Raw genomic sequence first — 21,145 nt, 5'->3', positions numbered from 1 at the left:
TATCTGGACACTGCAGAGAAGGGACCACAAGTCATGATTTGGGGTGAGTGGAGCAAGAGTTTTCACCTGTCTTTATTTTATGTGTGCTTTATAATTATACTCCTTTTATTATTATATTATTGTTATTTTATTATTTTACTTATATGTAATTGTTTCAAGAAATAGCAAAGCAAATATGGGTATTAAAGCTGTCAGACTGTTTGCATTAGAGTTATTTTTGTCAGTCTTGGGCTGAACTGCTATTTGTTTTGTTGTGCTATTCAGTTTTTTCCTGTTCCTGTGCTCATGCTTCAGCTGAGTGTGGTGACGTGAGAGTTCTGTACAAGAAACTTCAGAAAACATTTTTTGGAATTTTTATTTCTAACTTTATTAATAAAAACTTTATACAATATCAGAGAGACAAGTAAGATGATTGACTACAGAGCTTGATAATTAAGCCTAGGAGAGACTCTGTAAATGGTATTCACATAAAATTAAGAGAAGTATTAAGGAAGCTTAGCTACAAAGAGTTGAAATTGCCAGGCATCACTTGATAGATCTGTAAGGACCCTGTGTTGATTATGCTTCTGCAAATCAGAGGAGGAAAGGACTCAACTTTACCAGCTCTGGTGGTGTAATAATTGTTTTTCTTGACTCTGCTTCTCTGTGCACAGCCCATGATACTCAAAAATTACAGCAACAAATGAGCAAACTTGAGGTTTCTGCTGTAGGGTTGAAATTAATCTATAGCCATGGCTGGATGTATTTGAAAAATGTTTCTTAAGACCACCACTTTAAGAGAAAGCAACAAATAAATTTTATGATTACTTGTTTAAAATAAGTGCTTCTCCACATTTTCTGAGATTTTTAATATTTGCATGGTTAAATTTCATTACTTCTATTTTTGTATAAATGTATCTTGGGTTGAACTCTATGATCTTAAAGGTCTCTTCCAGCCTCGTGATTTCTGTGATATTTTTTTCTTTTGAGCTTGGAGTTGTCTTATATGTTTGCATAATAGAACTGAAAGGAAAGTTGCAAAATGAATGAATCCAAAAAATTTAGATTATGAGCCTTAAAATAGAGCAGCCTAAAGTTTTAAGACTGTTCAAGTGTGTAAAGCCAACCCTTAGAATAGTAGATTTCCACCACTTGTTTATGACTCTACATGATTACTATCATAATATATGAAACATAACTGTATGTATTTCTAGTAAGTTTTGGTTTTATCTTTTAAAATCCTGTCTGTAAAGGTTGATAGAAACTTATATGATTTCCTGTAAGTCTCTCAATTCCTGAAAAGTGTAACCCTTAAGTTTGGCTTTGTAGATGTTTTGATTAAATGCAAAACTAGCACTTGAAAAAATTATTTCTGAATAAATGCTAAAAGAAATGCACTGGTGTCTTACAAAAGAGGGAAAATAAGTGACTTGCAATTAAAGTGACTATTAATTTAACTATCAATTTAAGTGACTACAGAACAATGGAAGTTCTTATACTTGCACAACCAATCTCTGGATACCAGATTGTTGTGCAAGTATAACTGTAGAAGTTTAACCTGAAAAAGTCAAATAACTGATGGTTGGCCATTTGAATGATTTTCTGATATCTTTTTTTTTCTCCTAACTTTTTCATTTCTTAATGGCTTTAATTAAAGACAGTACATGACTGGATAAATATATCATAATAAAGAAATTTACATTTCCCCCCTCCAGTATCATTTTTGGATTAAACCAGTACTACAGCTAATTAATGTTCTGAATGTAGATTAATTACTTCACATTTCTTAAATGTGCCTACCCTTCATAAGCCTGTCTAGTATGAATTATGCTAAAATATTAGAAAAAAAGGAATGCCAAGATGAGTAGGTTATTATATGCAGTAATCATCTTATTTCTGTGATGGGTAAATTGGGAAAAAATAATAAAAGAAGCAATAGCCCCGTCAGAAGTGTGATATTAGAGAGAGGAGATAACTTTTATTATTTTAAGAATAATTTGCAAATTGTCAATGCTATCAGCAAGGAGGATCTTCACAGTGTTGATAGAATTTGCAGAAATATTCTTTGGGTCAGCTTTGCTAGTGCAGCTAACAGAAGAAATTTTACATGCAGCTTTACAGTGTTTTGCAATAACTTTCTCAGCTTTTTTGGTGAGGTTTTTGATATGAATTACTCCATTTTATAAAACCTATTTTAAATTGTTGGAGTTATAATACCGTGTACTAAGGCACTGAAATCATTCTTCCTTGCCTTATTCCATCAACTTCCATTAACTATCTGCATATACCTATTTTCTTCTTTGTTGATCTAGATGACCTTTTAAAGGTCCCTTTCAACTAAACAAAATTCTGTGATCCTGCCTTCTTCCATGATTGGGTTAAGGATACAAATAATCTATGAAAACAATGAAAGACACTTGCCAGAGGTGAAAAGGCAATTCTTTGATAATTTCGTCTTCCAGACTACCTGTTAGGAATTGAGAGCAAAGACAAGTAACTTTTTTAACAAAAACAATGAGCAAGGAGTGGAAAAAATCCCAATCCCAAAAATCCCTTTCCCTTTTTCATAGTTTTTCCCACAAAAAATAAAAAGCCCCATAAAACCAACAACCCAACTGAATAGTCTCAGTCATCAATTTGTTAATAAAAAGCAGAATTAAGAATTCTGTACATTCACTTGCTTGTACATTTCTAGGTTTTAAATTTGCAGACCATCTGTGTTACCGTTTTAGTGGCAGCCAAGATACCAAGCACAACCAGAGTGGTGCTGTTCCTTCTGTGCTGAGGAGAGGGGAGGTGGGACAGGGGTGGGAGGATGTGAGAGAGGTGGAACTTTTTCTTTGCCTTGACCCAAAAACTGTCCTGTGCTTCTTGTGTTGTCTGCGGTCCTGGGCTATGTGACATTAAGGACTCTCAGAGCATGGAAAAGAAGATGGAATTATGATATTAAAATTGCCTTACTAGATTGTTTTGTTTGTCAAGTTAAACAAATCACAGTTCTCATCCTAATGGCATAATACTGCATGTCTATTTAAATTTATCAGAACATGGAAAGGAAATAGCAATGACAGGGGTAATTAGGGAACCTAACAGAAATCCATTTGGGAAGGCTTCTTCTCCCATTACTTATATAAATCTTATGTATATTCTCACCTTTCAGCTCTTGCTGGTGAACATCACTCCTGTCTGACATGTCTGGTTTACTGTCCCTTTGCAAATCATCCCTGCGGGCAGGGTCATTCTTCCTTCTCTTGACTTGCATTGTGTGTTTGTGTGTTCTTTAAATTAAATTTCTGTGTAGTCTACTATTTCATTCTGTGCTGTGGCTTGCATAGAAGGCGTTCTGTGAGTTATAAGTGACTGCCTGCATATGTTGTGTTATTTTATAGGTGGTGATTCGTGCTCAGAATGGCGCCCTCCTCTATCGTATTTCACCCTGGGCGAGATATGTGGTCCGTGATGAAGACAAAGTGAATTATGATTGGGTTCACTGGAATCCACCACAGTCATATATAGTAAGGCTTCAATATTATTTTCAAGAGGTGTATCATGTTATCTTTGTTTCCCTGTTTGGAAGAAAATAAAAGGAAATAGCAAACTAGTTAAAAGAGCTGAGAGATGAAGGGCTTTTATTCATGGCTTTGACAGAAATAAATGACTTTAATGATGAATGTTTTTGAGCTGCTTTTCCAGCCTCCTGTAGAATATATAAAAAATAGTTATTAATGTGGTATTTTAAACTTTTGCCACCTGTTAGGTAAGATTGACGGGTATTCTGGGACAAGATGGCTGTTCCTGGTAGGGAGGAGAGCAGGGCTCAGTACTGGATTTAAGGATTGGTTGTCTGCAATGCAATGTTCAGTCCTCAACACGAGGTTAATATTCCATGAAGTCAGAAAAAACCTGCAAAATAACATGCCCACACTCCAGTCAAATCCTGGTTTCTTTGTATCAGGAAAGTCCCATTATTGAATTTAAAGCTCTCTTTCTTCTCATGCACTACTGCAAGGGAGAGAACTCTTTGCATGATGTATGAAAAATACCCTAGGAGAATATTTGGAAACTTCAGACCATCTGAGTGATGTTGTTTCATAATAAACTTGTTCATGTTTTTCCTGGAAAATGGTATGCAGTGTTTTATATTAGAGATGCTGTAATCTCTACTTGGAGTTAAATTTTCGCATCCACCTCAAATTAGGAAGCAACTGCTTGAGAGAGAAAAGGCTATTGGTATGGAAAATATTTTCTTTAAAAATAGATAACATAATGTACATTAACTCTTGTTAAAGTGTGTAGTCTATAATTTTAGTGGCCTACTCTGTGTATGATGCTCTGTGACATCTCAATGTCATCAAGAAAAGTAATGGGTAGGGATTTGGGAATGCAGTGATTGGGATGACCTAGAGTGAAAAAGAGGCTTGAACTTTTGAGTGCAGATAAGGCCTTACTGAAACAATATAAAAGTCCTTTTATGAATAGTAGAGGTGTCCAGTGGAAATAAGTCATAGGGAACAAGCCTCAATCAGAAGTTTTGTCCTTTAATTGTTCCTTTAATTTCTGTTCACATGTTTGTATTCAACTAGCTTTGTTCTGCATTTTCAAAATTTCACCTGGATAATAAACTAACAAATGTTATGTATGTAATGCTATGTACTTGTCTCCAGACTTGAGATTATTTAATTATATTTTAATCCTACGTAATGACAATATAGTTGATTCTGTGCTATGGAACTGTATTCTTTAGGAATAACAAATTTATAAATTTCAGATAAGGCAGCAATTTCATGTACCTGCAAAATAGGAGGTATGCTTAAAAAATAAAAGCCAATCTTATTATTTTCTCTCTGTATTTTCAAACAAGCTCAGAGTGATTCAGAAGGACATCAAGTGGAGTGGCTACTATCAGTTGAACACTGAAGTGTAATTTTAAAAAGAATATAAGAAAAGTGTTGAATCATCAATGTCTACTTTCTTGTTCATAAAGGATGTTAATTTCAAACAGACATTTGCTCTTAGAGGAAAAATTAAATAAACCTAAATTGTTTTTCATCTTGTACAAATCATGTAATTATGACAACACTTCTAAGCTGTTCCTAATGACAACTCTGTTTTTTTTTCTTATAGCATAAGAATCCTTCTCCCAAGAGATTAAAAAGCCTACGAATCTATGAATCTCATGTGGGAATTGCTTCCCCAGAAGGCAAAGTAGCTTCTTATAAAAACTTCACCTACAATGTACTACCTAGAATAAAGGATCTTGGTAAGTAGTACTAGAAATGCTTGCAGAGGTAGTTATGTGCCTGTGCTTGTTAGAAAAGATAACTGTCAAGTATCTAGAGTTGTTTTTTTTTTTTTTTTCCCAATTACACATACTATAAAAATAGATTCTTAGGTGAGCAAAAGTTATCGACAAGTGAAATCTTTGGAGAACAAACAAAGACTGAAATAGGATATGTGAATTAAAGTCTATTCCAGATTTTTAAGTAAAATATGATTATTAAAGCCCAGATAAGTATTGCAAGGTAATTTGCTTTTGGCATGGTTTGCTTTCAGACTGAAAAAAGACCTGTTTTTGTGACAATCTTCAGAAAATACTTAATTGCTTTTACAAGTGTAAAGCTTAATTCTAAGCTTTACACTAGTAGAACCAATTAAGTATTTTCTAATTCTAATTCTTTTGTCCTTCTGATTCTAAGGAAGGACAAAAGAAATACCTTAATATTCTTTGTTTTGCCAGAATAAGCGTGCTAGGCATTTTATCCCTGAACAGTAGCTCAGAAGTATCAGAACAAGGAAACTTTAAATATGAAAGACCCTCCTCGACCTTTTTCAGGAAAAGAACTTCTAGTATATTGGAGAGGATGTGTGAAAGAGCTGCTAACATTATCTCAGGAACCACAGCAAAACTGTTCCCCTCAATTTCATTTAATTATTTTTTCCCATGATGTCTTTGCACTGTTTCTGTAATGGACAATGTTAGAAGCTATTGCCTTTTACTGCCTTGTGATGAAATATATATTTTACACTGCTGTAAAATAATCATTACATCTGTAGCTGAAACCTCTGTGGATGATGGCTTTGTTTGTGTTTGATTTCTTTAATTCTGTTTTATTTATCAGAGCGCCTGACAAAGACATTTTCTTGTAGCTTTACATGTTAAGTCAATGTTTTGTGGCTTTTGCCTTTTGGTAAAGTTGAGCTTGCAGGTGAGATGAGGGAGTTTGCACATATGGAAGATGTTTTGGATTTTACATTCTATAAAAAGCAGTTTTGGATTTTACATTATATATCTGTGACTCCTTACTGCCAAGGAATTTCACTTGTCCCAGGAAGTTAAGAGGATTTACAGAGTCCTACAATTTTTTCTTTGTGGAGAAATGTCATGAAAAGGCTGATACACCAAATAATAAAACGCAGTATCAAATTTAGGGTATATAAAAACGATAACTACTTTTCCTTCTTGTTTACATTAAGTAAACATTGTGTGATTTAAGTATTTTTAAAATATTTTTAAGGTCTGTTAGATTCAGTTGTGGAATGTCTTACTTTTCAGGACAAGCTTAAAGACATCACTATATGAGAAGTCTAATATATTAGTAGTTTGTAGAAATATGTGCATGACAAATAGCAAAATAAGTAGCAAGGAAATTGAATGAGATTAATTTGATGCAATGTTGCTGTTTATTTATAAAAATGATGTAAATAAAAATAAGTACAACAGGCCTGAATCATAAACCAGCAATGAATCTGACAAATTGCTGAGCTCACACCAACTGTCTTCTAATAATAGCTCTGGTTTTAAATGTCACAGCTATAAAAAACCAAGGAAGAATAAAAAATCCTACAGCATCCTGTTGAAATTAAGGAACGAAGTAAATATTTTCTTCAAACAGAGTAGTGGTAGAGGTGTGAGTCTTAACAACCTGTAGATAAAAACTGACTCTTTGGAGTTCCCTTCCTTAAGAATGCACTGAACTGTCTTAGGAGACACAACACAGTGTGTCCCCCAGCCCTCCTGGACTGCTTTGGTTCTTGGGTAAACTTGGAATAAAAGCACATTACAGTTGCGATTTTTCTTTTTTGGAAGACTTTTGTAGAGGGAAGAAATAACTATTAAAGTTGGAAAAAAGTGTTTTTGCTGAATGAAAAAAATGGTTTCATATGTCGTGAAGTTATAGTGTTGTGTCTAAGCTGGAGAGATGTGGGTCTGACAGATGGGCCGCTTGGTGGATAAGGAATTAAAAGGATGGTCACACTCAGAGTTTCAGTCAATGACTTGATATCCAAGTGGACACCAGGGATGGGGTGGCCTCAAAATGAAGCAGGGTGTATTTAGGTTGGACATTAGGAAGAAATTCTTTACTGTGGGCTTGGTGAGACACTGGAATAGGTTACTCAAAGAAGTTATGGATGCCCCATCCCTGGAAGGGGTGTTGAGCAATCTGCTCTAGTGGAAGGTGTTCTTGCCCATGCCATAGGAGTGGGAACTAGAGGATCTTTTAAGTTCCCTTCCAACCCAAACCATCCTGTGATTTTGTCACAGTATGTGTAGCCAGTGGCTAACCCTGTCTGCAAGTGTCAAAAGTTGAAGCAGTTCAGGACATGCAGGTTGGCATTACTAATATTCTGAAGTTAAATAAGGATGACACTTCTTTCTGTCTGCATCTGGGAGATTGAATATGTGTGAATCACTTGGCAAATTGACTGTTCCATTTGCCGTGGAGATCACGTTAGTATAAACTATTAATTAGAATTGCTTTGTCAAAGTTACTCAGTCTTTAGGTGTGGACCATTAGGGTCAGAGGCAGCTAAAACGAGAGAAGACTGGAATAGATATGTTATAGGTATTGAATACTCTTTTAACTATCCTTAATGCATTTATTTGTTGTGTTTGTTTTTATTATAGGCTATAACTGTGTCCAGCTGATGGCCATTATGGAACATGCATACTATGCCAGTTTTGGTTATCAGGTCACAAGTTTCTTTGCAGCATCAAGGTAGGTTTAAGTGCTCCAGCATCTTCTCTGTTCTTTTCCCTTCCTTCCCATCCATTGAAATCAGTATGGCATGCAGGTGTGTGTTTGCAAGAAAGCGTAAAATGGGAAGCAATGGCTTAGGTATTTGCTCTACCTTCCTCTTAAATCTGAAATCAATTTGGCACAGTTATCAGCTGCTGTGTGAAATGCTTTCAATAGAATACAGACAAAAAGTTTATAAGTAACTTCAGCTGCCATAGCATATTCTGAGTAATCCACCTTCAGCAGTCTTTATGCATGGGTTTGTGGTTGTGGAATTCTTGGCAGGAACAAACAGGGTGTGTAGGGCTTTCTTTTATGACAGACAGAACTATACACGGTTGGTAATGAACTTGATTTAAATCATGACTCTGTATGTTCTGTGGGAACCCTTTCCCTTACAGGCTTGTAACAGACTGTATTTAGACATGAGGTATAGGGTGAGATTACATGATAAATGAATTCAGGTAGTTGTTAAGAAAATTATGATAAATATGGAAATAATTTTTTTAGTTTTTTTTTTTTTTTAAATCTTAGAGCAGCTCAAGTGGCAACCAGGCTAAATTTAGGCAGTTCTTAACTAGCTTAAATAGTTGAAAAAGGCATGTCAGGCATAGGATAAAAAAATCTTTTTATAAAATAAGAAAATGGTGTAATACCTAAACCAAATAACCAAGCAGGAAAATAGCAGATAGTGTATTTTGTGGGCTTTGTGGATGTACATTTATTTTTGTAATCATTGTGTTACTTTATTCCAGCTATATGAGTATATTCTTGTCCCTTATGAGCGAAGGAAGTGTTCAATATTAAATAGCAACTTTAAGTTCTATCTGTTATCTTTTATACTGAATTTTATGTATTATTAATAAAGGAAGAATAAAACAATCTATTTCTTCAAAACATTGTGTGGATGATGGAATTCTTATAAGGAAAAATGGTTTCAAATGTTTGTTTGTAAGCAATAGCTACTGCTGAAGAGGCTGAAAAAATAATCTGTAGAGTAGGTGATGAAGAACTGCTGACTTTGATGTAGTTTCCATGATGAATGTTGAGCATTGCCAGCAGGAGCCCTGATGGTGCCACGTTGTGTTTTCACAGCCGGTACGGAACTCCTGACGACCTGAAGGAAATGATCGACGTTGCTCACTCCATGGGCATCACAGTCCTGCTTGATGTGGTGCACAGCCACGCCTCAAAAAACTCAGAAGATGGTCTCAACCAGTTTGACGGTACAGATTCTTGTTTCTTCCATTCTGGATATAGAGGCAATCACCAGCTCTGGGACAGCAGGCTCTTTGACTATGCAAAGTGAGTATAAAACATCACTTCAGCTGTGCTAGTGGTTATTATTTCATAGCAATTCTGTTAAAAGTACTCTCCTCACCAAGCTGGTAAAGTCATTTGGGTTGTTTAACAATTGCAGTATGTGGAGTTAAATTCCTCTACTTGCCTAAATCCTGAAAATCTAACACTAAATGATAGTATTTCAGTTTCATTACTTTCCTGTCATCTGTGACTACCTATGTGCATGTTATATACCATGTGCATTGCACGCATTAGATAATGGTGTAGTTATTTTTATTTAAAAACGTATTTCTCTATAAATATCAATTTCAATACCCATTATGTAGGAGTATATAATTGTGTATTTTATGCATTTATGCATATTAATATTTTCCTGCTATATATAGTATGTTGCATATATATACTAGATGATGTTTGTATATAAAAATAGTCGGAAAAGCTGATGAAAACTTGTAAGCTCTGTAAATTTATTGACATACTGTCAGGTTGTTGAAATGTAGGAAAAGATTTCCCTCAGGACAACTAACTCCATTTCAAAGAGCTTCTGGAGGTCAATCAACAATTAATACAAAGCAGGGATCATTTTCAGTAGACATTTCTAGAGACCCCAGTTTGGGCAAGCTTAATTAACCAGTATAAATATAGTGTGTGTCAAAACATGTATTAATTCCAGTTGATTATTAGTACTTAATATTGTTTACTCTGTATTCTCTGAGGTACTGGGGACAAGGAGATTGATCTTGTATGCTGAATGTTTCAGTGGTTTAAATGGAGAAACAGGCACAAGCAGCCAGCTTCTTTCAGTGTCCTTCTCACATTTTTTTTCTGTTTGTTCATCCCTGAACCACCCTGCTTCTTCCCTTTCCTTTCCTTTGTTTCTCTAAACATTCCACAGTAAGTTTTGTGTAACTTTACAGTCTCCTTAAAGCAGGTCTTAATAAAATTCTGTATAGAATTGATGACTTATTCCAGGATAAATTCTCTTATTTTCCCCCTTGAGATGCATAATCTTGTGTGACCTTCTTATCAATTGCAAAGTCCTGTTTTAACCCTTTCAAGGTTCATTTGAATGTTCCTGTAGTGGCTCATCACAGAGCAACTGTAAAGTTCTAGTTTCTTTTTAACCTCTTAGTTGTTAAGGTTTTTGTGCTGCAGGTTCAATTTCCTGTTTTTCCCATTTTTCTCCCTTGCTTGCATTGAATTGCCATGGACTGGATGGATATGATTACACAGAAGTCATGTTACATAGCATAGGCCGATTGTTTAATGGAACTCAGTGTCAAATAAACCAAGTGACCAGTGTAAAAACTGACTGGTGCACTTCAATACTTAGTGGGATGGGCTGTTGGGACTTGTTATTTGGGACAATTTAACAGGTCATTTCAGGGGGAGTTTCTGGTGTGATTTATTGTGATTTAATATTAATTGTGATTTAATGATAAGAAATGCATTTTAGTCCTTCCTATTAAGCTTTAAATTCATACTCAAATCAGTTGTATTTCAAATAATCTTAAAGCTTTAGTATTAATATGATAGTATTACACATTTTATTTCATTTGATGCTTATAAGTAACCAACAAGTGTGTGAGTATAAGTGTCTCTACTGAGACAATGGAATGTGGTTATGGACCTTCCTCTGTTCTGGTTCTTCCTGCTCGAGAAGAAAGTGGTGCTGGTATTGAGTGTTTGGGGGTATTTATAAATGAGAGAAACAACCAGCTCTTCTGTGGGTTGCACTTGTCAATGTTAAGTATTTCTTCAGAAGTGAAGAGCTGCCTCCATGGCTTGCTTGAGTCAGTGATTTGTACCTGTGGAATTTCTTTGCATGCTATGGCTTTGGAAGAGGTGCCAGACTGAATGCAGAAAGGGGGAAATGGAAAGAGCTGTGAGGGGAGAGATGAGATTAGAGAATAGCAAAGACCAGAGAAACTGCAGCTCTGCACTGGATGACTGTGGGTCCCTTGAAGGTCATTTCCCATCCCCTACCCTCTCATGATATGCAACAGCAAATCTGGAGTTCTCTTTTCAACTGCTTGTGGAAAACCTTTCTTCCTTCAAGCATAGGATGCTGTGAACTTTTCTAGTTATTAAGGGATTCTTTCATCCTCATAGCTGGGATAGTAAATATTCTCCATGTATTTACAGTCAAGTTTTAAGGCTGAAAACTTATAACCTTCATGGTCATTGTAAGTTTCACAGAACTGATTAAAAAAGAGCTTGCATTTTTTCCCCTATTCTTTGTGTGTGCAGGTTCCAAGCAAAACTGTGAAAGAATCAAACTGACATTTCATTGAAAATGTTAGGTTTGGCTTTTTTTCCCCCCAGTTTAGTCTGTATTGGCATTCTGCTAATTTCCATACCAGTGGACGAGCAGCTCTAGTCTGGATGATGCAAGCATAAAAATCTGTGAGAGAGAGTCAAGTTACTGGCAGATGTTGAAAGTTTGCTCAAAATAAATGACAGCAAACACAGTCTGTTGAATGGTCTACAGAAAAGCTTGCTTGCTGAGTGAAATTTCTTCAGCTAGCACAGCCTTCTATCCTGTACAGAGCTTGTACTAAATCCCTTTCCTTCTGTAGTGGGAAGAGCTGTTAAATCTACAGGTGCTTAGACATCAAATGCAAAGAATGCTCAATTCACTTTGGAATTGAGAGAAACTAATTCTGAACTGTGAAGGAGATTAAGGAACAGTTGCTTTATCAGTTTAGTCTGTCTACATTTTCTTTGAAAGCCAAGATGTAAGTAAGTTTATCTCACAGCATTTGCAAGATTATTCAGTTGTCTGTGAAGGGGACTGTGACTATTTCCTATAACAGAATGTGGCGAAAGATCCATATCCATGCTAAAAAATAAAAAAGGATTATATCCTTGTGTATTTAAATACTGTTTTTTAGTAAAATTCATGTAAGTAGAGAGTAGCTACAAGAAAAGCAATTGTAAACCTGTTCAACAGACAGCCTGGGTACTGCATATTTGCACCATAGTGCTACTTAAAAAGAAAAAGGCATATTTTAAATTCTTTATATTTTAATCCATATTTATACTAGTGTTGTATGAAACAGGAGCTTTGCTGTAAACTGTGAACAACATTTTAAAATTATACTGTTCATGGTGTTGTCACAGGAGAATAGCTACTCGATTTCATTGAAATGAGAAATTCCAGATAAGATAGCTGGCCAATAGAATACTTTTTGCTTAAATATTTTCAATAAAAGAATATAAACAGTGCTTTAAAATCAATCAAAAAGAAGCTTTTACTTTAATAATTTTCATAGCTCTTTCACATTCTTATGAGTTTTTCTAAAATATTTGAGGGAAAAAAATGCCCTGGATCTATGTTCTGATTTGGTGACTTCCTCTCCATCATCTCCATCCTGTCTGTCTAAATCTGTGTCCATCCCTTTTCCCTCAGCAAACAACCCAAAAACCAGAATCACAAAGCTTCAGTGAGAATTGCAGTTGATTTTAACATTTTCTGTTGAAAAACAAATTTCTCTATAGTTTGCTTTGGTTCCTGTTAATAATTGTGACTTTTCTAGCCCTGAATTCATGACAGGGAAATGCTTTAGTGTAAAAGGGGTGCCAGAAGCTCTGGACTGGTACTCTAGTTGGCATTGTACAGTTAATTTTGGAGGAAATTAAAGGTCTCTGTTGTGTGCCTGTTAAAGGTAGCTCTCTTGAAATATATGTAAACACCCTCCCATCTTAAGAAAGGATTCTACTTGTAATTAATTTTGCACAAGCCAAGTATAATTTTTATTTTCCTTCTAAAATCATATTCCAAGGTTATTCAGCTGCCAGATTCATTAGAAATGATGTCGTACACCCTGGAAACCAGGTGGGATCACAACTAGAGTGGTTGATTGTGTTTTGCTATTTGGAGAAATGAATTTAAATTAAATGTGTCTAAAATAATAATCAGGCAAAACAATTTAAAAATAATTGAGAACAAGATATTACCTAGTAAAGATTTTTCCCACAGCACTGCATGAATAGAATGTGTAAATGATGTTGCCCTTCTAGACTTGTTGAGGTCCAAGAGCATTGTTTCGACTTATAAGGCTTTTTGTGTCTTTTCATTAGATTTTGTTGGATTCTATTCTGTCTTAATCCAATTCCGAATGTCAATTGGTATACTGATATATTTCTGTGAGCATTTAGGAATTATGGTAGTATTAAAATTCAGAAATCATCTGATGCCTTAAGTTTTGTTGGGGTTTTTTTGGCTTCTTGTTTGTTTGGGTTTTTTTTTTTTTTTTTTGTGGGGGGGTTTAGTTTGGCTTGTTTTGGATTTTTAATACTATGGCATTTTTCACCTGAGCACTTAGGCAAATGTTAAGTTATTTCACAGTCTTGGAGATGAATTTGGTGCAAGGTCAGTAATTGATTTACAATGCAGTTTTAATTTTAATTAGTCCAGCTTTCTTGAGTGCAGCAGTATGATTAGTAAGAGATTACGTTGGTTGCAAGGATTTGGGGTCAGCAGATGTCCCAGCATCTCCTTTGGGCCTTTTTTGAGGCCTGTTTTCCAGAGTTTTTTAAGACAGGATGTTGTGTGCATATTTTTGGGGTTAAAAATCATAACTAAGCCAGGTAATGGAAGAAATCTCCTATTAAGTTTTTTCTTCATCGGTTTTATGAAGTTTCAAGTGACATCCATGCCAAATGTGCTTTCAAGTGCTACAGGTAGGGTTTAGTGTATACAATAAACACTTTGTCCCATGAGCCACAGTTTTACATCAGGGCAACAGATGACTTGCTAGTCCCCTGCTGCCAGTCCAGATGTTCTCTCCAGCTCAGTTTTCTGAACTGCTGGTGGAACAGCTGATTATAGCTCAGTACTTTTTACTTTTTTTTTTTTTAATTCAATTTTTCTTAATGTGTGTTAAGAAAACTGCCAGAGCTCAGAAACTGCTTTTAACCTTGCTGTCAGTGCTGCAGAAACAGGGCAGCTGCCAGGTGTTGAAGCTTGTGTCTTTGTTCTGGTGTAGGTGGCCTCTTCCCCAGCTTGTCCCTCCACAGTGGGGTGGGTCACCTGAAGCTTTTTTCCCCTGGTCCTGTGGTCCAGCCTGGGGCAGGTATCTCAGGTGCTCTCTTGAATATAAAAAATCCCCCTGTGTTTGGATGCTGAGACAGTGGCCTTTTCTGCCACCCAGTGTTTAAATCGTGCATAAACCTTACTCTGTATATTCTGAGGGGAGAAGATCCACTGATTTTGCTTGACTTCAGGATCTGACTCTTTAAAGACATGTTTATCTTCTAACATCTTCAGCAACTCGGTGTTTAGTTCTTCCTTAAACAGCTGTTATTCACCCAAATTGTTTTTCTTTCTTCTGATTGCCTACTTTGCCAGTCTTTATCTGCCACTGAGGTGATGATAGTAGGTGGAATGAATTGTAACATAAATCTTTCAGAGTTTAGTGTTTGGTCAGTAGGGTACCTGTCTGGGCTCATAATTCTCTAAAAGCAGCCGTTCAGAATATTTCTGGGTTTGTTTTCCTTCAATTCAGTGATGAATTCTAAATATCAGTGGAGGTAAAGACTTGTTGCCTTCTTTGGGAGCATCCCCATGGTTTGTAACAGTTTTCAGGATGAAATGGATTCACTGCTACTCTTTATTGCTTACATCATTAGCATTTTAAATAGATTTAAGTTGATACTCTGGAGTACCACAGTACTAAAGATTCTGGTTTCTTGCCTAATGCTCTTAAGGAAAATTGACACATGAGCAAGAGATAGAGACTGCAGATAACACGCTGTGTGTGTTCTTGCCATCCACCTCAGGGGCCCTTTATTGACACACGTTGTAGAGTGCAAAGATTTGACTGCAAGCTTCATGCACACAAAGGATAGATGGGATTTAAAGGCTGCTAGGACACTCATTGCTGCTGACATGACACCTGAACAGACTCTGCTGGCCAGGCAGGTGTCAGTCAGCTGGGAGAAAGGAGACTGCCACTACTTGTCACAGGCCCTTGATGGTGCTGGATAGTCCTCTTCACTGTTTTGTGCCTTTCTGTGGCCTTCCTTTTGAATCCTAGGGCTCCTAACAAACCTGTCTGTAACTTTTTCTTGTCTAGTTCTGATCTAAAGCTTTTTCAGGTATCTCTCAGCTAAGGAATTTTCTTAGAGGATTAAGCTGTGCAGGTTTTGAGACACAGTTTGGGACACAGGAAGAGGAGAGGGAAAAGCAAACGGGGGGGGGGGGGGGGGGGGCTTGACCATAATTAGTCAATCATATCCAGTTGACTTCCCAGAGTGTAAGAACTGAAGCTTTTTCTTCTGCAGCTTCTGAGGATTTAGCAAGGTGCAGGTGGCATTCCCCCAGCTGCATTTCCAGTGCCATGCCATGGTTGTCGCACATGGGTTTTCACTGGGGAGAATCTTTGGCCATAATTCCAGCTAGACTAAAGATAATGCAGTGAGCGTTGACGGTGAGAGAGGTTCTCAGTCGTGTGACGTCTTTTTGGTATATTGTTGATTCTAGGGTAATTACAATAGAACAAGGATGTAAGCTGTTTTTCATTATGTAAAACATAAAGCTGTGCTGATTTTAATTCATTTCCTGCCAGTCTTCCTGTACCAAATTAGTTTAGGAAAGCTCTGTATTTAAAGATCTGCATAATATGCGTTGGAATTTCATTTGGCTGGCAAAGATTATTTCTTAATGACTGTTTTAAGGAAGCACTGCTTGCAGCATAATAGTGAGATTTTCATTCTTCCCCTCACCCCTCATAAATGTAATTATTTTGATTAAAGATTGTCTTTAAAAACACTGTCTGCCTATGATCCTTAGCTCTCTGTTTCTAATAGACTGGATTTTGATGGCGACTGTGACAGTATAAAAGTACTTTATAAAATTTAAACCTTAAAGACCTTTCATGCCTAAAAATCCTTGTTTCTTTTTGTTTTCTCTTCTATTAGTCATCATTATAAATGCTAGTAAGCAAACACTTTCAAGTATGGGAACATTGCAGTTTATAAATTGCCTTTTGTGAAGGGAATGATTACTGAAAGCATTTACAGAAGAGATGATACAATAGGAAATTACTGCAATGTAATTGGAAAAATTGAAATAATAGTACAAAAAATAAAAGTTTCAGCCATGATCCTATGATTTATACTACATACAGTCGAGACCTGCTGTATAATTGCTTTACTTTTTAATTTTTAAAGTTTTTAATTAAATAAGCTTAATTGTTTTACTGTACTGTACTTTGGTATAACAGACTGAGAAGCTTTAAATCCATAGGTGCTCTAAAACTGAGAGTTTCACATAAGAATCCACGTAGCTTTCTTTGAAGTGTCCAGTTTCCAAAATTACCTCCAACAAAGCATTCAAAGCTTTGTGTGAAGTTTCAAAAATGTAGCTGCACAGAAAGTGGTACAGCAATAAAGCAAGATATTGAAATGTGAAGAAAGGCACACTGAAAAGTTGCAGTCAATCGTTCTAAATTTTGTCAGGTAGCACATTTTGAAATATTGAGGTGACCACTTGTAGCCACTTAAATTCAGTCTTATCTTGAATAAATACAGTCACACTTATATGAAGTTGATTATGGTATTTCAATAAATATCTAAAATAAGCTAAGATGCAACACAATGCAGAGAATAATTTTGCATCAGTCTAAATGCAATAATGATCTTGCATTTAGTAATCCACACTTGAATTGACAACTTCTACAGCATTCTTAAGTGATTGCTGCAGCAGTTTACATGAGCAGCATCTGTTGTGAATAGAAGATTGTGCTGGAGGAAAGGCTGATGTTTGTACGAGTTTGAGAAGAATCCACAAGTGAAATAAGGGATGTTGACTTTCTTCTAATAGGGTTTTATCCAAAGAAATTCAAGACTGGAGGAAAATGAGGCAAGGTATAGCACACAGCAGGGAAAGAAGAGGGAAACATTAAGACAGTTGTTTGGGGTTTTTTGATTCTATTATGTACTTGTTGTATAATGCAGAGATCCACTTGAAATGCATTTTTTGAAAACTCACTGTAAAGAGCATAAAATAAATAACTGGGGAAAATAAATAAATTAATGGCTATGTCTACAAAGTAGAAAACAATCAAAATGCTGTAGCATTTCCAAAAGTCAGTAGTGTATGTGTGGCCAATGGATCAGAAATAATCTGCAAGTAATTATGTTCATCTGGTATATTACCTAGAGTTTTGAAAGGGATGCCATGTGTTCTTGAGAGTGGCATAAAGGCAAAAGTTGCTGCCTCTAGAAGGTGATTGGAAGTGGAAATAGAGAGCAATGCGTACAGCAGAGCTGGGCAGCCTGCTGCTTCAGGGAGTAGCTGCCTCTGTCCAAACAAATTGCTTGCCACCTGTAGCCACTGCCTGAGATTCAGCTTGGGATGGGACTGTACTGCTGATGACATGCTAACATTTAGGGAATTTTTATAAGGACATACTCAGCTGTATATAAATGTTTTCTTTAGGGCTTATTTAAATGCCATAATGACTTTGGAACTGTTGTTATTGAAAGAAATTTTGTTAGAGTTAATACTTAAGAAATTACTGGTGAAGTTGTAAAGAAGATTAAAAAATAGTTCTACTGTTCATTATAATAGTAATGGATGGACAGCTAGCAGCTTTTGGCTCTGTTCTGGCTGGTGTAGTTACAGGACAAGTTAGAAAAACTGAAGTAGTGTATTATGTCAAGCGTGTCCTAATGAAGAAGGACGATATTCTATTAAAAGCTTTATCCCTGGGAACGAAGCAAATTGTTCTATACCAGGTCAGGAAAAGAGTGGTTTGTGGTTTTTGGGGTTTTTTAAAAGCATGCAGTATTTCCATCACTATTTTCCCCATAGATTTGCTTTGGGTCTCCTTGTTGATAAGGGGGCTAACTCTTTAGCCAATATTTGTATGTATCTATATTACAATTCCTTGTCAGCTCTTGAAAATTGGTATAAAGTTATTTTGGAAAAAAAAGAAACTAATTGCCCATTTGATTAATTAATAGTTTAAATAGTTGACACAAGTTTTTCTAAGTTATTCTACTGCAATTAATGAGTTTATTTCAGGCGGAGGAAAGCAAGTGTACAAGTAATACTTTGGAGACCTTACCCCTTGATTTATTTAGTGTTACTACACAATAATTAAGTCCTGTCAAGTGTAGTTTTAAAGATAGTTACATGTGAACTAATAAACAAGAATGAAAAAGCACATCCATAGTCACTACTATGTGCTCTTGTAATTTTTTTCTGTAGGAGACGACTTAATTTGTTCAAACAAAGAGCTGAGAATTAAGTTCTCTGAAGAATTATTAAGTAAAACTATGGATTTTTTTGTATATATAATATATTTAGTCATTGCACAAAGAGTGTTTAACTGAGTATATTTATCAAAAGGCTTCACAACGAAGAGAAGACTTCTCTTTGCGGTCTTTATTTTTTTCTTTATTCCTTTAAGATATGTGAAGAAAGTAAAGTAATGACTGTTGTCACTTTCCTGATTAAATAAACACCTAAGATTGCCTTTTCTTGGCTGCCGGGATTTATGTAAACACCATAGAATTTGTCATTTCATGATGTGGAGTGAGGCCATTTTCCTTTCTCTCTGTCATAAAAAAGAAGAAGTTGGACTTACAGCCTGTGTTTTTAACCCACGAAACTTCAGAGAAATTGGCACTGTTGTTTGGTTTTTTTTCCTCAGTGCTTGAGTCATTAACTTTTTCTCCTCTTGCTGTTTGTATTTAGCAACATTTTGATTGCAATGTAGCCCACCTTTGATTAGGGCATGATATTTTAGAACACATTTTAGCACAAGCTTATTATTAGAAGCATATTTAAATTTTCTTGGACAGTTCTCCGGTAGAGTGATAAAGAAATTGGTGTCTTTTGAGGAAAGAGTCCATTTCTTATTAAACCACAACTGGAAGTTAAATGAGTACAGTATTACAGTTTCATACCCTGACCTTTTGCAAGCAGGTGGAAGCAGTGCTAAATTCCCCCTTGTCTTCCCTCCCTTCCCTTCTTGCCCAAAGGCAAAAGGAAAAAAAAAAAAAAAGTGGAAAAAACCATTTAAGTTACTGTTTCACTGACACCAAGTTGGTCAGGCTGGTAAATAATTTGAATAATAAATAATAACAATAATAAAAAGAATTTTTCACACAAAGGAAATATATGTACTTCACCGGCTTCAAGTGTCAAGTTTGTCTGAATGACATTTTGTGACTGTAAATGTAGCCACAGCTATGGGCCAAAAACATTTCTTATTTTGAGTTATATTGTTTAAACATAACAGATTTATTTTCATTTATTTAGTTTTAAATGGACTAAGCTTGGACATTGAGAAACAAGTTCTAAAAGCTGGAGTTTAAGGAACCAAATAGCATAATCTTTGAAATGCTGTATGCACAGCTCTTTTTAGGAATAATGACTGAGTGAAATTTACTTTTTCTAGTTGAAATTTAACTCTTGCCTTTAAGATTTCATAGATAGAAACTATGTTCGAACAATTGGTGAATTGGAGTGATTAGTCAGTCAAACGCTGGAGGAAAAAATATCCCAAAATATTTCCATTGCTGTTTCTCCCCATTTTCTGATGTGTTTTGTGTTTATTACCCAGGATTTTTAGACTACTCACTACCCTGAAATGTAAAACTCTCTATTTTTCTTCCTACAAGTTAGGTAGAGGCTTATAACTGTTCTAGGGTGGATGTTTAAGTCCTGTAGGTGATTGACAAAGTGAATGCTTTTTGGAGAGGGGAAAAAAGTCAACTACAAAACACTAAAATTTACATTATGAATGTTTCCAGGCTTCCTTTGCCACCACCTTCTTGCATAAGGGCATTGGAAAAGATGAAAATCTACTTTGACTTTGTTATAAGAAATTTCAAGGTAATTACTTTGTCATTGGGTTAATTGGGGAGGAAACTGAAAGTCTGTCAGGAAATGGGAAACAGCTTTCAGCTGGATGTTCTTTCTAATCCTTATCCAGCTAACAAATTGGCTGAAAAAGGTAGTGACTTACAGAAAGTAGTTCAAAATAGCATTTTTATAAACTCATTAACTGTGTACTGGAAACAGGAAATGTTTTGTGGGTTTCACCAACAGTTGCTCTTAGCAGAGAACCATCCTCACCTAAACTTGAAAAACCAGAAACGTTTGATTAGAGTCTGAGGCTTGAGCAGCTCATTTGCCAGCAGTACTAGACTATCAATATATGTAAGGGCAAACTTGTTTTAAACTATTTCTGAGAATCTTAGCTTTAGTTTTTTCTTTGTGTTCTGTCCCGGTCTAGAAAACAAAACCTGTTTTCTATAATATTCTGAAGTTTCCATTTCAGATATATTTTGAATAAAAGTCGCCAGCATTCTGCTTCTACATAAGCCAGAATCAGTAATACTTGCACTGAAATATGATCTGAAATAGAGGATATCTGTAGTAGGTAAATAGTTGATTTCATTTCAGTTAAAAATCATGGCATTTCAGTAAAAAACCTTAGTGTTAAAAAGAAAAACATATTTCCAATGCATGAAATAGATTGGTAGATTAATATTTCCAAATGGAGATCAGTAACAGTAGTGTCCCTAAGGAACTTATTGAGACTGAACTTTGTGGATGGCAACAAACTGTGTGGTGTGGTTGACTGGCTTGAGGGAAGGGATGCAGCACAGGACACAGGTAGCAGGACATGGGACAATGGTTTTAAACTGGAAAGGTAGATTTAGATCATAAGGAAGGACATAAGAACAAAACTTTTCTTGCAGAGACTGAGACACCAAAGAGATTGTCCAGAGAGGCTGTGGATGCCCCATCCCTAGAAATGTTTAAATTCAGGTTGCACAGAACTCCAGACTGGTGATGTCTCTGCCCATGGCAAGGGGGTGTG

At 35.8% G+C, this 21,145-nt stretch overlaps 1 protein-coding gene across 1 annotated transcript in view; it reads left to right on the top strand.

Annotated features, from left to right (window-relative positions):
• Positions 1-21,145, top strand: part of GBE1 (1,4-alpha-glucan branching enzyme 1) — a 138,026-nt gene that overhangs the window by 55,089 nt on the left and 61,792 nt on the right. The window contains exons 4-7 of the mRNA XM_036399098.2: positions 3,369-3,494; positions 5,104-5,239; positions 7,886-7,976; positions 9,093-9,302. Coding sequence (XP_036254991.1) covers positions 3,369-3,494; positions 5,104-5,239; positions 7,886-7,976; positions 9,093-9,302 — 563 coding nt within the window. The remainder of the gene's footprint in view (positions 1-3,368; positions 3,495-5,103; positions 5,240-7,885; positions 7,977-9,092; positions 9,303-21,145) is intronic.

This window comes from Molothrus ater, chromosome 2 (genome assembly GCF_012460135.2).
Source record: "Molothrus ater isolate BHLD 08-10-18 breed brown headed cowbird chromosome 2, BPBGC_Mater_1.1, whole genome shotgun sequence".
Lineage (NCBI taxonomy): Eukaryota > Metazoa > Chordata > Aves > Passeriformes > Icteridae > Molothrus > Molothrus ater.
Note: the sequence above shows the minus strand (reverse complement) of the source record. Positions and strands in the feature narration are given on the sequence as shown.